The sequence below is a fragment of the Symphodus melops genome, assembly GCF_947650265.1.
Source record: "Symphodus melops genome assembly, chromosome: 4".
Taxonomy (NCBI): domain Eukaryota; kingdom Metazoa; phylum Chordata; class Actinopteri; order Labriformes; family Labridae; genus Symphodus; species Symphodus melops.
The window spans coordinates 4271118-4286068 of NC_136694.1; the positions used below are offsets into that span (position 1 = coordinate 4271118).

General features: G+C 40.4%; 1 protein-coding gene across 1 annotated transcript; it reads left to right on the forward strand.

Moving 5' to 3' along the window:
• The first annotated feature begins 1042 nt into the window (after positions 1-1042).
• On the forward strand, positions 1043-13023 carry bin2b (bridging integrator 2b). The gene is made up of 12 exons (XM_079341377.1): positions 1043-1559; positions 3887-3967; positions 5331-5385; positions 5806-5900; positions 6939-7034; positions 7131-7238; positions 7332-7417; positions 8689-8764; positions 8872-8954; positions 10005-10683; positions 11317-11409; positions 12570-13023. The coding sequence occupies exons 1-12, from the start codon at positions 1467-1469 to the stop codon at positions 12681-12683; spliced, it is 1659 nt and encodes a 552-aa protein (XP_079197503.1). The 5' UTR covers positions 1043-1466; the 3' UTR covers positions 12684-13023.
• Positions 13024-14951: the final 1928 nt, after the last annotated feature.

The following is a 14951-nucleotide window of genomic DNA, read 5'->3' on the forward strand; positions in this document are numbered from 1 at the left end:
CAAGACAAAAAACAAAAAACAGTTTAAAAACAGCTATGAGAAAGTTTACATTGATTGAATAACGGATGAAAAATACAGTCCATGATAGATGTCGGCTTCACATCCTCCTCCTCAACACAGTCCAGGACGGAACCATCCCTCCTGACCAATCTGTTCAGTCTCTTCCTGTCTCTCTCTCTGTGCTCCTTCCTCCCCAGCAGACTACTGCATAGAAAAGTGCAGATGCCACCGCAGAGTCATAAAATACCCGTATCAGAGTACTGAAATAAAACGTCACTACCACTCCACTGCACATTATAAAAGATGATGTTTTTGAACAGCAATCTGTTTTTATAGTTATATTTAGTTGTGTTTTTCTGTTGTAATTTTACAAATTCCATTGCGGATGTAATACAATTTTGTATTGACTCTTTGTGGAAGGTTTTCCTCTTTTTAGAATCAGAATCATTTTTAGCCAAGTAAATTTACACATACACAGTATAAGCTACAAGGAATTTGACTTCGTGTGTTTAGTGCAAAATCAATTATAGCAAGGCAATAAAGATCTGCGATAAGGTTTGTATAGGTGAAACATAGGGGGACTTACCCTCGGGCCCTGGGAATGTGCTTGATCATTTCAGTAGGCGTACACTTTAAATGTCTGCAACTCCAATTATACTGTATGACCATTTTAGGGTACTTAACTAACTCTTTAAAGTATAGGCCTAGTTTGTTTCCCCAACAAGAGAGAGTAGTAGCCTTCTTCATGTCTGTCATTTTAAGTCAGTGTCAGATGTGTTATGTAAGTCATTTTAATAAAAGGATAAAACAGCTGTGTCAACAAGAAACAAACTATAAGCAAACAGGTCTGCAGGGTGCAAGGACGGGAAAGAGAGCGTTATGACATGACCAATCAGAAAGAGTACAGATAGAGCCTGTATACATTTTTAAAAAAAGTCTCGCATACGATCTTTTATTTCGGATATTAGTTTTTTGAAGGCACATCTCACCGCCCCTGATTCGCTCTCGTGGTGACGTCACGCTGCTGAATCAGGTATACAGCACCAGAGAAACTCAATCAAACGACACATAACTTCCAGGTGAGTGTTGTTGGCTGACTTCCACATTGAACTGATTGCAGCAGTGGAGTGAAGTTTTGCAACAGTGATGATAGTTGGACAGATTTGGACACGCAAGAAAACATCTCAATAATTCCTTTTAACAAGTTTGTGCAAGATCCGACGAGCTGCGGGGGGTGGATGGAGTTTAAGACTTCATTCTCAGCTGGCTTCTAAACATACTGCGTGTGACTGTCTGTGTGAGGAGCGGAGTCTTGGCACTTCTGTTGTTGCTCCACCTCCATCGTAGTGAATTTAAGGCGCAGTTCAGCTGCGGTGAATCAGTTTCTCAAGAGGAAGCAGACGCGGGGGGCTGACTGACTGTATAAACTGTTTTTTAAAGGGAAAAAAACAGACAAAGAATCGACGATGGCAGAGAATAAGATGGGCCCAAACCTTCAGGCTGGGGCTGGATTCCTCGCCAAACGGGTCCAGAAGTCATTGAATCGAGCTCAGGAGAAGGTGAGAAAAGGGTATGAACTTTCTAAAGTCATCCCGATTCTTCTTTTCGACTCTTCAGCCACTGTCATCAGCTTGTGGACAGGACACAGACATATTCAAGCCTGTAGCTCTCTGATCAAATATAGCCCAGTCAAACGTTTCCTCAGAATTAGGCGAGGTGTTCTTTGGAAATAACAGACTTATCTGATGAGTGTGTAGCTTATAGGCTTTAACAAAACTCCCATACAGTCAGAAGCAGCAGATTACCAGGACTGGTATAATCTTTAACCTTTAGTAGAATATAGAAGTATTTGGATATCAGTTGTATTGTTGCCCTTCTACTTCTACTACTAAAAGTTTGTAGTCAATTATTAACCCCTGCACTATCATTCTGATGATTCGATGGTTCACCACATCTGGAGCCTTGATAATGGAAACTATAAGAAAGTGACAGAAACTGTGATGATGACCATGAGGGTATAAAGTTGAAGCTTGATCCAAATGCATGAGGGGAACAGAAAAGCTGTCTATGAGACCTTTCAACGAAGAGGACTTGAAACTACACCTCTTGCTCTTAGTGTTGTCTATGATATGTCCCTACTGTCTCATTCTGAGTCACAGGCCCTTGGCTGTTAACTTAATCTGCAAAACCCGATGACACAGTGTGAGCCTCATCGTGTTGTTTAGCTGTGTGTGGACACACAAGCTGCCACTTCCTGACTCTGAGTGTGCACTTCCTCTCGCTTGTCGGGACTTTTTCACTGTCTGTGGCTGACTTGCTTGATTTCAGCGCTCCACATCAAAACAGCAGCTTCAGTTTACATGCTCTTTGATATGTTGTCGCAGGCTAAGCGTTTGTTGCAGAGTAAAAGTTAAAGGTCACTCTATGGTATCAGGCTCTCAGACTGGGACAGGCACTGTAAAATGTGACGGTGTATGATGTATTGGGTGTTGTTTTTTACAGTATTGGACAGTTTTATTAGCTAGGCCCATATTTACCAATATTTTCTGCATCAGTATCTATCTTGTGAACTAAGATTTCTTGTTCAGTATACTGTAGGTGACGGATATGTCAATAAATGGTAATCAGACTTGAGCTTGTATAGCACTTTTCTAGTCTTCTGGCTACTCAAAGTGCTTTTACACGGCAGGACACACTCGCACACTGATGGCGCAGAGGTGGCTGATCAGAAGTAACATATCCGATTCACACACATTCATAAGTCGCCAGCAAAGCAGTGGGATCAACTTTGGGTTAAGTGTCTTGCCCAAGGACACGTTGGACGTGGCAGAAGGAGCTGGGGATCGAACCCCCTACCTTATGTTTGAGAGACGACCAGTAAGCCACAGACTCACTGGACAGTCTTTGTTTACAGCGCTAAGTAAGTTGAGACTGAAGAATGGAGTTTAAAGGGATACTTCACCCATTTACATGAAGCTTTGTATCATTAGAAACATGGTAGCAGTGTTGAATGGTTGTGAATCCAGCCCTCATTTTGCCCTGAGACGAGAAAAATATGTGTTTCACATTGGCTTCATGTAAATGGGTGAAGTAGCCCTTTTTAAGATGAGAGATGATTTCTGCAGCTGGATTGTATTCTACATCCATGTGATGACAGACAGGTGTAGAAATAAACATCACTTTCAGGATAGAGCTGACTTTCTGTGCAGAATGTACTTTTCAGTACATCACACAGTTGGTCACAATCCTTTTAAATTTATATTGCAGGAGTCTTTACTGTTTTTTTTGTTTTTTCTGGTCAACGAAACGTTCACAGGTTTTTTTTTAAACCACAAATATCTAAAACAGTGGGTGTTACTGGTGCAGGTTTTTAAGGCTGATTTCGATTTGAAATGTCAGACTTGAAATTAATCTGCTGTCTAAAATATAGCAGATTGGGATAATTTTAGATAAATCAGATAAATCAGTCTTACCCATAGACTGTAAAAATACCTAGTTTCATAAAACAAAGTAAGCGTACTCAGTATTGCACTTTGACAATGTTGCTCACAATAAACCGGCTAAAAAAGCAACCACATCCACCCCAGTCATGTCCAATTCTTCCAGCCACACTACCCACAATGCAATTTAACCACTGACACAGGCAGTTTGGTTCCATATATATTTATTTTTAAAACCTGTCATCTTCAGACTACAGTACGTTCAGACATGAGTGACCTCACAGGCAGTGCACACCAACCTCTGAACACACAACAAGCTTATGTGCTGAAATACTCCCCAGCACCTGCATACAGACACTGACGAGTACAATTGGTAGAGTTCCCCATGAAGTCCTTTTGTCTTTTTCTTGTTCTAACTTACTCTCCCCTCTGTTGCGCTCTCGTAGGTTCTTCAAAAACTGGGAAAAACCATGGAGACCAAAGATGAACAGTTTGAGCTTCATTGCCAGAGCCTCAACAAACAACAGGTAAACCAACACGTAACCTATAACATAGGAGCGTGCCTCTTCATGCTAGGCCTTTTTATTTACTGTACAAGTTTAACAAAGGTGTAATGTTCAGATTTAGCTTGAATGGGCTGTTAAGCAGCTCGTGCCCTTTACCAAAACCTCCCCTTTCAATGGAGCGCTCCTTAATCTGCCAAAAAAGGAGCATGCTTTGTTTTTGCAGCTGAGATGCCAACCCACAAGTTCAGACAATCAGCTTCACCTTGAACACAGGAAATACTCTGAGAAAGATAACACTCCTTATTTTTCTTATCCATTCTGCATAAATAGTGCAGGCTTTGTCTTGATGCTTTGACACAAGTATTGCCCTTGATATCAAAAGAAACCTTCTTTATGCACTAAAGAAAGTCATGAGTCGTGTTATCAACGTTCTCATAAACAAATATCTTGGGCCAGTTTTTGGTCTTTTAAAAGATTTGAAGTGAGTTTATGTAAGGAAGTCATGATGCTTTCCTTTTTAATTTGTAATTCAAAAAGTAATAAAATGCCCCCCTACTCTTTGTAATAACCACAGCTACAGGCTCACCTGGTCCGATATGACCTTTTCCTCATGTGTTAAAAATAGCTTGTTTAGCTAATTTTAAATGTAACCTTTACAAAGGAAGTGGGAGAATCGCCATGGTGCCCCTGTAGTCTTCTTTCTGTTTGTTCTATTGTTTTTATTTTAGCATTCATTATTATCCTTTAACCAAGTTGTGGACAGGATTGCTGCTTTTGGAGGGAAAATGTCTAAGTTAGAAAAGGAAATGTCTCAATTTATCATTTAGTGTGAAGTGCAACCACAGCACCTACTGGAGGGAAAACAGGAAGCCAGTGTACACGCTGACAAGACATGCTGCTTTCACTTCACCTCAGCCTTCACCACAGCGCATGTTGTGATTGTTATTTCTTTAAAACCTGACATGGGGTCATGGAGTCACATTATTTGAATAAAAGCAGCTTGGAAAACACGAGAGAAGTTAACCTGCAAAAAAATCATACTGCAGTGCAACATAAACACACATGGGGTGTAGATGGAGCACTGAGGGAATGCTACTTTCAAAATCATGCTAGTTTTGGAACATTACCAACCCTGCCTTAAAGTGTCTGTAGCCTCTGAGTATTGATTGTTGTTTTGCTAACCTGTTTTATGATGGGCATATTGTTTATGCAAAACACAATAATCACGTCAATCATCATCATCTAGGTTGCTAAGGAATTGATGAAGCACATATGGTTTAGATAAGCTGAAGAGATGCTCTTACCTCACCCTGGTGTGGTGTCACCTCACTTTTGTCACTGAATCGAACTTGTTTTGTTCTGTTTGTTTTTCTTCTGCTTACAGATAGATGGAAACCGGTTGTTTAAAGATGTCAAAGCTTACTATACAGCAGTAAAAGGTTGGTATTTAAACAATAAACATCATACACAAACACAGTGTTAACACAATGCCATTCTTTGCTCTGCAGAGTAACTCAAGAAAAGGGAAGTGACTTTCTCCTATTTTCGGAATATCTGCCGACTTTTGCAATTCTGTCTGCGTTGCCATGTTGTACGAGAACAAATAAAACCCTGTAGTTAAAACAGCAGATGCAGCATTGGGTATGTTATGCATGTGCAAGAAACAGTTATGTTTGCAATGTGTCAGCTCTTGCTCCAACATTGTAAGCTCCATTCAGGAAACCAGTGTTTGTTCTGACCTTCCTGCATTGGGTGCAGCAACCATGCCTCAATCCCTAAAACAATACCACAATGCACTGTGCTGCTGATACTTTTGAATTAGATTTTTTTTAGAAGAATAACGATTTTTCTTTCTTCAGCCGTGCATGACACGTCCAAACGGTTGTCTCAGACGTTGCGAGACATCTACGAGCCAGACTGGGACGGCGTGGAGGGCCTTGCAGTAATCACAGAGGTATGTTCATCATGTGTTTTATGAGATTTTTCACATGAAAAACAGTTGGCTGTAAGCCTGTCCTCAAAGCCAGATAATTTTCTGAAATGACTGGTCTCAGCAGGGAGTGGGGGATTGCTTAAAGCTTGATCTAATTTATTCTAGGTCACATATTTAACTCCTTTTCAACCAGTTTAGATCAGTCTCAGAGCTCCCAAAAACATGTGTGTGAAGTGTCTTTTTGTAAATCCACTCCGATCCTGTCTTTGATCCCCTCTATTTCAGCCCTGCTCAGAACAGGCTGTTTCTGTATCTGTAGCTTTAAATATGTAAATGAGCTGTGTCTGACCACACCGGATTGTTCAGGCTTTCTCGCTCCATGTCCTATTGTTTACGGTGAAAAGGCAGACTCAGAGGGTAGAACGAACACCTCGCTGTGGGAGTGTCACCCACCTGGGGGAACTCTTTGTGATGTCATGAAGGGAAAAGCACACATTTTCTGAAAAGTGGATCAGGCTCATGACTTGGAGGATGGTTTATAGACAGACTCGAGACACATTATTGTCAGAAAATCATGATAAAATGTATTTTTATAATGTGACTTATAAAGTCCAATAAATTTGATTAGTTTAATATGGGGCTCCAGGTGAGCGAGCCCTCATGTTGATGCAGCCAACTAAATGATGCATGCACATTCACAGTGAGCCATTCCACATTGGAATCTCTTCTTAAGTATTCTTATCTTTCCTAAGAACATAAACTCAAGTTGTCTTGCACCTTAGGATGTTGAAAGGGAAGCTCAACAAACACTAACATGGGGAACTTCAGTTTTCAGGCCAGTTAGCCAATAAGCTGCTGCAGTTGCATCACAGTGAACAGCATGTTAAAATGAATGAGTCATGTTTTCATGTCGTGCAACAGGTGTCATTCCCTCCCTTCATGAAATCGTGTTTGTGGCTTAGTAGAAGACATCTGGCGTTTTAGTTGTTACTGTTGCAATCATTTGCAAATAGCTGCATGTGTTGTTGCATTAATATCTAAACTAACTGCATCTTTTAGAGTGAAGACTTGCTTTGGAACGACTTCGAAGAGAAATTAAGTGACCAGATCGTCCGCACCATGGAGAACTACACAGGCCAGTTCCCAGAGGTCAAGGTAACATGGTGCTTTAGAACTTGAACCTTTCTGCTTTACAGCAAACAAACCTCATACTGGTTAGAAGTCTTAAGGTAACTATTGTTTGTTTTTCAGGAACGAGTCGCTAAACGTGGTCGGAAACTTGTAGACTACGACTCAGCACGGCACCACCTGGAGGCGCTACAGAGTGCAAAGAAAAAGGATGAAGCCAAAATAGCAAAGGTAGCTTTAGCTCGGTATCACACAGATGGTAAAAATGACGAGTGCCTTTAGCTGAAGATTTTAATAATCGACTTCTAAACTAACTTTTAACAGGCAGAGGAAGAGTTCAACAAATCCCAGACTGTCTTTGAAGAAATAAACAGTGAGCTGAGGGAGGAGCTGCCTGTTCTCTATCAGAGGTAGGAAAACAAACTACAACAATTACAGCAAATTAACAAGGGTAATCTTAACAATTGACTTTCACATCATCAAAGCTCTGTAAAAGGTACATTAACAGTTAAAGAATAAGCAGGTTAGATGCAGATCTTACAATGTTTTTCATGCCTATAAAGACGTGCTCTAGATGTTTGGAATACACAACATGGGAGTGTGCAGAAATGCTGTTAAATTAAAAACTAATTCAGGTAACATTTTGAGTGGCGAAACATGTACAATCACTCCATATTCATGTATGTATACAATAAATGCTGTAAGCACTGCTCCTCCTGGTGGACAGATTAATAATTGCAACTAGTTTCCACAAGTCGTACTTGAAGGTGTTAGTCCATCTGCGATGATGCATTCATGTACTCTCCTAGGTCCTGTTGCATACGAATCACAGACTGATTGTCTACGTTTCACCACTGAAACACTGTAAATATCCTGAGGCTGTCTGTTTTTTACTATAATAACATGATTAAATAATGCAGAGAATCTAGATTCCCACCTGTTTTTGTTTTTCAGTCAGAGCGCCTGCAGCTTAATCCCTCAGATTCCCAAATGTACCACACCACTTGGAAACAATTTGCTGACAGTACAAGTACCGCGCAGACCTCTATACCTGTGGCATTAACAGACTGACTCAAACCATTGGCTTGTTTTTTTATTGAAGGGGATCATTGAAAGATAGCTAGATGGATACTTTATTGATCCCGAGGGAAATTCAAGGCATCCAGTAGCAGGATACAAGACGAGCAGGACACAAGACGTTAGATACAATAAACAACTGCCCCCCTTCCTTCTCGATATACTAAGCCCGAAACAAGAGTTAGAGCCCCCTATATGACTAAGAATAAACATTACAAATTAAACCCGGGCAATTAAAAATAGACTCATGCTGGTATCAAGAAATGTACATAACTTGTGCAGATGAGAAAACACATGCGCTATTTAAAAGAGACCCCTAGACAGTTTATGAACCTGAGAAACTAAGTGCTGAGCTTCCAGAAGTATATGTTGATTATGTACAGTGGAGGTAGTGACAGTGGTGTGAGGACAGACATTGAACAGTCAATGCAGACAATTAAAATGTAGATTAAGTCATTGAAGTGCCCAAATATTGAAGAAGCAAAGATTAGCATTAAGAGTCCAAAGCAATAGGGTGAAACCCGGCATGATTAAGGTGATTGTCATGAAAGAATTCATGTGAATGAACTAAGAGACAAACCACGTGATGTCTGTGTTTGTGTAGCCGCATAGGTTGCTACGTGACGGTTTTCCAAAACATATCAAACCTGAGGGATGTCTTCTATAAAGAAATGAGCGTGGTAAGATATGATGCAGCTCCTCATATTTCATTTCTTAAATGAGTAATGTTTCAATACAATGAACACTCCTTTTCATTGTGTACTCATGTTTTTTTTTTGTGTTGCAGCTGAACCACGAGCTGTACGACGTGATGAAGAAAGTGGAGACTCAACACTCTGGAAAAGCTTTCATCATCAAGGGTCTGAACAGGTAAAATCATCCACTTCTCACTTCATAGTGCACTATGTGTAGTCAATCTGCCATTTTCCAGTGGTGTCCGAATTCTGAGAGAGCATTATCATACTCTTATGTGGTGCACTCACTGTATCCCACAATGCATTGTGAAAAGTAGTCGTAGCAAGGCAAGTTTATTTATTTAGCATATTTCAACAACAAGGCAATTCGAAGCGTCATGACAGAGGAAAGAAAAGACGCATTTAAAATAGAACATTTGAAAATCACTGAAATGATTAAATCTGAAAATATGTTCAGGTAAAATTAATAAAAATAAAATTAAAGTAAATGTATAAAAAGAGTGAAAAGTTTAAGATTAAAGAAGCCACATGTTGGATTCAAACTCCAGCCGCCCACTTGGAGGGTTAAGGCACTATACATGGGGGGGGGGGGGGGGGGGGGGGGGGGCACCAGCCCCCCAAATCAAAGATTTTTTCCATGAGCAGAAAGTGTGACTGCTCTGAGGCCAATGAGAGGAGCAAACGACACGAACCAAAAAAACAGTGTGCCAAAATCTAGATGAACAGATGTTGAGGAACTTCTGATGTTGACAGACACAAGATCATCTATAAGCTAACATAAATGAGCAAATGATACATCAGTATTTTCTATACATTTTTATTAAATGTAAGGAAGTCTTGAAAATACAACCAGTGTAATAAATGATGATATAGGATTAATGTTTTTGATCCTTGTTGTTGAATCCTCAGCCAGTGTTAAGGTGTACTTTTTAGTTGTGCAACAGCAGTGAGTGACGTCATTACAGGCAGCTGGAGTAGTGTCATAAATGTCTTCCTTACTGTGCTGAATGAGTGAACTGTATAGTCCACTACAGAGAATCTGTGTACACGTGGAGTAGAGTACCTACTGGGCTGCACCTGTGACTGTGTTCTTAATAAGAGCACTATTCTCGTAGTTAAATGACTATACACAGCTCGCAGCATTAAGGTATTTTTATGTTATGATGAAACTAACTCTCTTTCTGAAGAGCCTGTTAAAAATGCTTTGACACACTTTTTCTCGCAGCACGTCAACCAAGTCAAAGAAGAGAAAGTCCCTGGTTATTTCCAACCCCATTCCTTGCAACACAGCTTTCCCATCCGACCATGTCTCCATCCATTCCTCTGCTGAAAATGGAAAAGACGCTGTGAACTCTCCACCTGAGCAACGAGCTCAGAGCACCTCTGAAGACACCAGCCAAGCAGAGGAGAGCAGCATCTCCTCCAAAGATGTCCACTCGTCGGACTCTGATCTCAGCTCCAGCGGCACCAACACACCCAAGAGGCAGTCGGTGTGCGTCAATGAGAGCAGCGACAAGAGCACAAGTGACGAGATTCCAAAGGAGGCTGAGGCAGCAGGAGAAGCAGAAATAGAAGCAGACCTCGCTTCAGACCACTCGGATGACTCCGGGGTTGGAGTACCAAAGTCAGAGGCCGTGAGTCAAGAGGTGTGCAATCCCTCTGATTCTGCAGACAGTGATGCACCTCACAGCCCCGAGCAGGAGAGTGTGAACGAGCCGCCGCCAGAAGAACAGGCCAAGCCAAAGTCTGGACCAGTTCCTGCCCCGCGCCGCTCTTTCCGCTCCGCAGAGAGAAGCCCCCGCTCACCTGCTGAGGAGGAGACAGAAGACGCATCAGTTCATCAGGAGACCGCTGACTCAGGAGAAGACTGCAGCTCCGACAGTCCACCAGGCTTCATTTACAAGGTACGCAACGGCAATTTAGAAACGCCAGACTTTTACTTTTTGGTGAGAAAAATAAAGAGAAACAAGCCGTCTGCAGAGGCCCTGCTTTACTTCCCATCACCTGTTTACATTCATTTTCACATGTTGTCTTTAGACCCAAAAAAACATTTCTGTCAGATCTTTATAGAGCCACCAAGACGCAAACAAAACAGTTTTGCATCTAGAGTTCTGAGAACAACAAAGTTTTTATTAGAAACGTCATTAAGACTTTTTATTTTCTTTAAGGTGATGCTCTCTTTATGTAATAGTCCATAACATCCCAAGTCTTGTTTTTTTAAATGTAAATAACTTATCATTATCAAACTATTAACAAAGTTGTATAAGATGTGCAGTTTAAATTACGAACAAATCTGCCTTTCGTTGTGAAATAATGTCACTGAATCTTTGAGACACAACATATAATCTGTAGTCAAACAAATGACCTAATAGTCAAATGTTTGAATCTGAGTACTTATTAATTCATGTTGTAAAAACACATAAATCAAACGCACCCTTTGCTTCAGATATTAAAGGGAAAAAATGTGGAGAATAAATGTTGGAAAAGAAAACGGTTGTTTCAAGCTTGTATTGATGTGTCTTGTGTTTTAATACCAGGGGGTGGCGCTGGAGAGCCATGAAGCGTCAGAGGGCGGCCTGCTCTCGTTTGAACAGGGAGACGTCATCTTGGTGCTCTCTGACAGCCAACAGGTTAGTGTGTGTGTTCCTCTGAGTCAACTCTCACTTCCTCTGGCTCCTCATTATACTTGACTGTGAAGTCCCCCACTTTTTCTTTGTATCCATTTATATTGTAAGGAGGTGTATTTAAAGTTTGAGCCGTGGTGGCAATGCTGTTGGTGGTTTACTCTCCTTCACATGCATGTGCTTTTTTTATCTTGATGGGTGGGGAATTTCTGTTTTTCTTGTGAGTCACGAGCCAAACAGTTTCCTGAATGTTGCACCGGGGCATAAATATATCTACGTTACATTTTAAGGTTTGTAGCCTTCAAACAACCTAAGGCTAATATGTTAGCCTAAGACTAATTAAAAAATCTTGTCGGGCGTCTCACCTTTTATATCTTAGATAAGCGAGGGCAGCAGATCCCAGGGTCACGGAGTCCTGCTCTCTGTCAGTGACAGGCGTGATCGGCCTTGTTTTTTCTGTCTTGGAAAAAAGAACAGATAGTAAAGGTTTAAAGGCACATTTTGAAGGTGGCTGAATTATAAATGTTCTGCTAAAAAAACACCCTAAATAACACAGATACTTCAAATGTGTTTGTGTAACTCTTCACTACATTTTTGATTCAGAAACACTCTTGGCAGGTAAACATGGAAAATCTCAGCTGTCAGAACAAATGTATTCATCAAACCAAACATGTGCTCTTCTGTTCCTTATTTATCTGATGGATCATTACATTGAACTATTTAATCTGTTTAAAAGTGTGATTTAGCTGTTAGTTTGAAATGTCCTTGATGAAGATGTTCCTCATCAAAAGATCTTTGTGTACTCGAGTAACACTATCTAGTGTTTAATTTGTTATATTCAAACCATTGTTTAGATACAAGTCAGTTGTAATATTTAAATTTAGTAAAACTTGATTTTACTATATTAAATAAGTACAACTAATATCATTTTAATTATCTCTATAATTTGATATGATATGGATGGATAATTAAAAAAAAAACTCTTTCAGGAGAACTCCTCGTGGTAAGATAAATCGTTTTGTGCTAATGGTTCCAGTGCTTTTTGCTGGACCAAATGGAAAAAGAAAAATCAGCTCGACATTTAACAGTCATTCACAAACTATGTAATCAGAGGGTGGACTTGTTCCCCTAACATCTTCCTTGTGTACCGTGTCTGTGTCTCACAGCAGGACGGCCTGGTGAAGGGGATTAAGGAGGAGAACTGGAACCAGCACAGGGATGTAGAATCTCACTCTGGGATCTTCTTGGAAAAATTCATCCAGCGCGTTCAGACGGAGTGAAGCAATATTCACTCCTCGGCCTGTAATACTTTTTCTCCCATCAGGCTCTCGGTGACTCACACACAGACGCGCACACACACACACATGCAGAAGCTGTACAAACAGATGATGTGACTGACAAACACGTGGTCGCTCACATGCTACGATGTTGCAACAAGTGGAACAAAGAACTTTTAGAACATTTTGTGTTTGTTTGTTTTTTTAGGATGGGAATAAGTGACAGTATTTTTCTCTTAGAATTTTTAAAAATGTGCTGTGAAACACTGTGAAAAAATAATCTTTTATACTGATGCTATAATCGTGTGTTCATTTTCCTAAATAAAGTTATACAAAAATAAAACTGAATGTCGTTGTCGTGTAAACCTCTACAGATTCAAAGGTAGCAACTTTGATTAAGTTGATGCAGAGATTTGCAAACCAAGGTTTTTTATGCAATTTTAGAAGGAAAAGAATGATAAAAGCAAAGTCAAACAGCTTGAGCGTTTGAGAGGATTGCAGTGATTTCAGCAGACTGGAATGTGAAATTGTTGTCAGGAGCTGGTAAGTGAGACAAACAAGCTGATTGACTGTGAAAAGTCTGTCTAACATAAAAAAAATACCACCAAGCTGGGAGTCGCTTAGCTTTGCTGTTGGATGATGAACATATAAAATGTGGTGTTAAAATACAGGAGGGAGGCAACTACTGTACGGGCACAGGGCAGCGCTGCATCATGGGCACTTGATAAGTTTTTGAGTTGATTACTTTGATTTGCTAGTTGGGTTTTTCGTCGGATTACAATATGATTATAGTTGGAGGGGAAATGGCAGGGTCAGTCAGAAAACAAACACTTTTATCATTGCGATGCGATTTCTTATAAAATCCTGAATGATCTCAATGGCTGTCAGAATAAACTACTTAAATCAAGGTCTGACATTATTGCAAACTTTTTTTTAAAATCTGATATTTTGTCCCTTTAGATGCTGCAGATGAGTCTCCTCAGTGTCTCCCTGTGGTTCACATGTTTTTTTTGTTTTTTTACAAGTTTGGAAGGGGAGAAATGGGCAGTGTCTCTGGTGGTGAGACTCCATCGTGATGTGTTCATGTACTGGCGGTGCTGGTGAAGGAAGGTTATGAAAAGAAGCATGCTTCTCTGCACCTATCCATTTTAATATTCATGCTGTCTCAGCAAACACTCGGCCTGTGACTGATAGTAATGATAAAAAATAACTATGCATTACTGTATGTGTCTAAGAGGTCTCAGACAGCCTGAAGGAATACTTCCACAAAGATCAATGTAAGGGCAATCCAGACCTTCTCCCCCTCCGATAGAAATCCCCAGGTTAGTGAGACTGTTATTTATAGAGCTCTCCGTCACTGAGAGGTTAATATTGAAGGGTGATATTCACAGTGGAAGACTGGGCTCTGCTCCAATTAAAATAAAAAGCTGTGTTACTTGCCTTTTTTCTCGAAGAGGGGGCTTTATCTGAGTGTGAACATCTCTGAGCTCAGTTTCTTCTGTGTAGGCCTCGTGCTGCTCTGCTTGTTTGCGGTGTTGAGTTTTCCTCTTCGCGCCTTCAGGGAATGGGCGTGTAGGTTACACAGCAATAACTTCTGTATTAGCTCAGGTCCATTAACAAGTCCTGATGTGTTGACAAGCTGGATGATGGGTAAACTAAAATAGTCTGTGGGCGAGCTGGGGGTTTCAGTCAGCTCTCCTCTCCCTCAGGACTCTGTCCAGATTAATGTATTCAAATGTCTTTGCTCCTGGTTCAACAGCTCGACACAAATGTATGAAGAAAGAAAGGTTTGGCTAAACTTTCATCATACACCTGCATCCGGATGGAAAAAAGAGTGCATAGACACAAATATTAATCATGTTTAAGCCATGAAGGGATGAAGGGCGCTCTGTTAGAAAGAGGAGGGGAAGTCATTTATCTTTATTTCTTCCTGTAATGATATTGCTTTTCCTCCTCTTGATTATATTACTCAGGAAGATTAGAGGTCAGGAAAAGAGCAGAGGTCATGCTTAGCAAAACAAAAACATCCGTGGAGCTGTTTGTGACTCAATAAGAGATTGATCACAGACACGTTTCCCAATCTGACTTTCTGACGGCAAAGCATTTTTTACTGAAAGTCTTAAAACAACGTTGGAAGTTAAGTAATTTAATGACAGAAATAGTGTTAGATTAAATACATATGTACATTTACTTTTTTTGAATGGCACAATAAAAACAGGACTTGTGAACTTTTAAATCGTCTTTTTTTGTCACATTGAGTCAATGTAACCT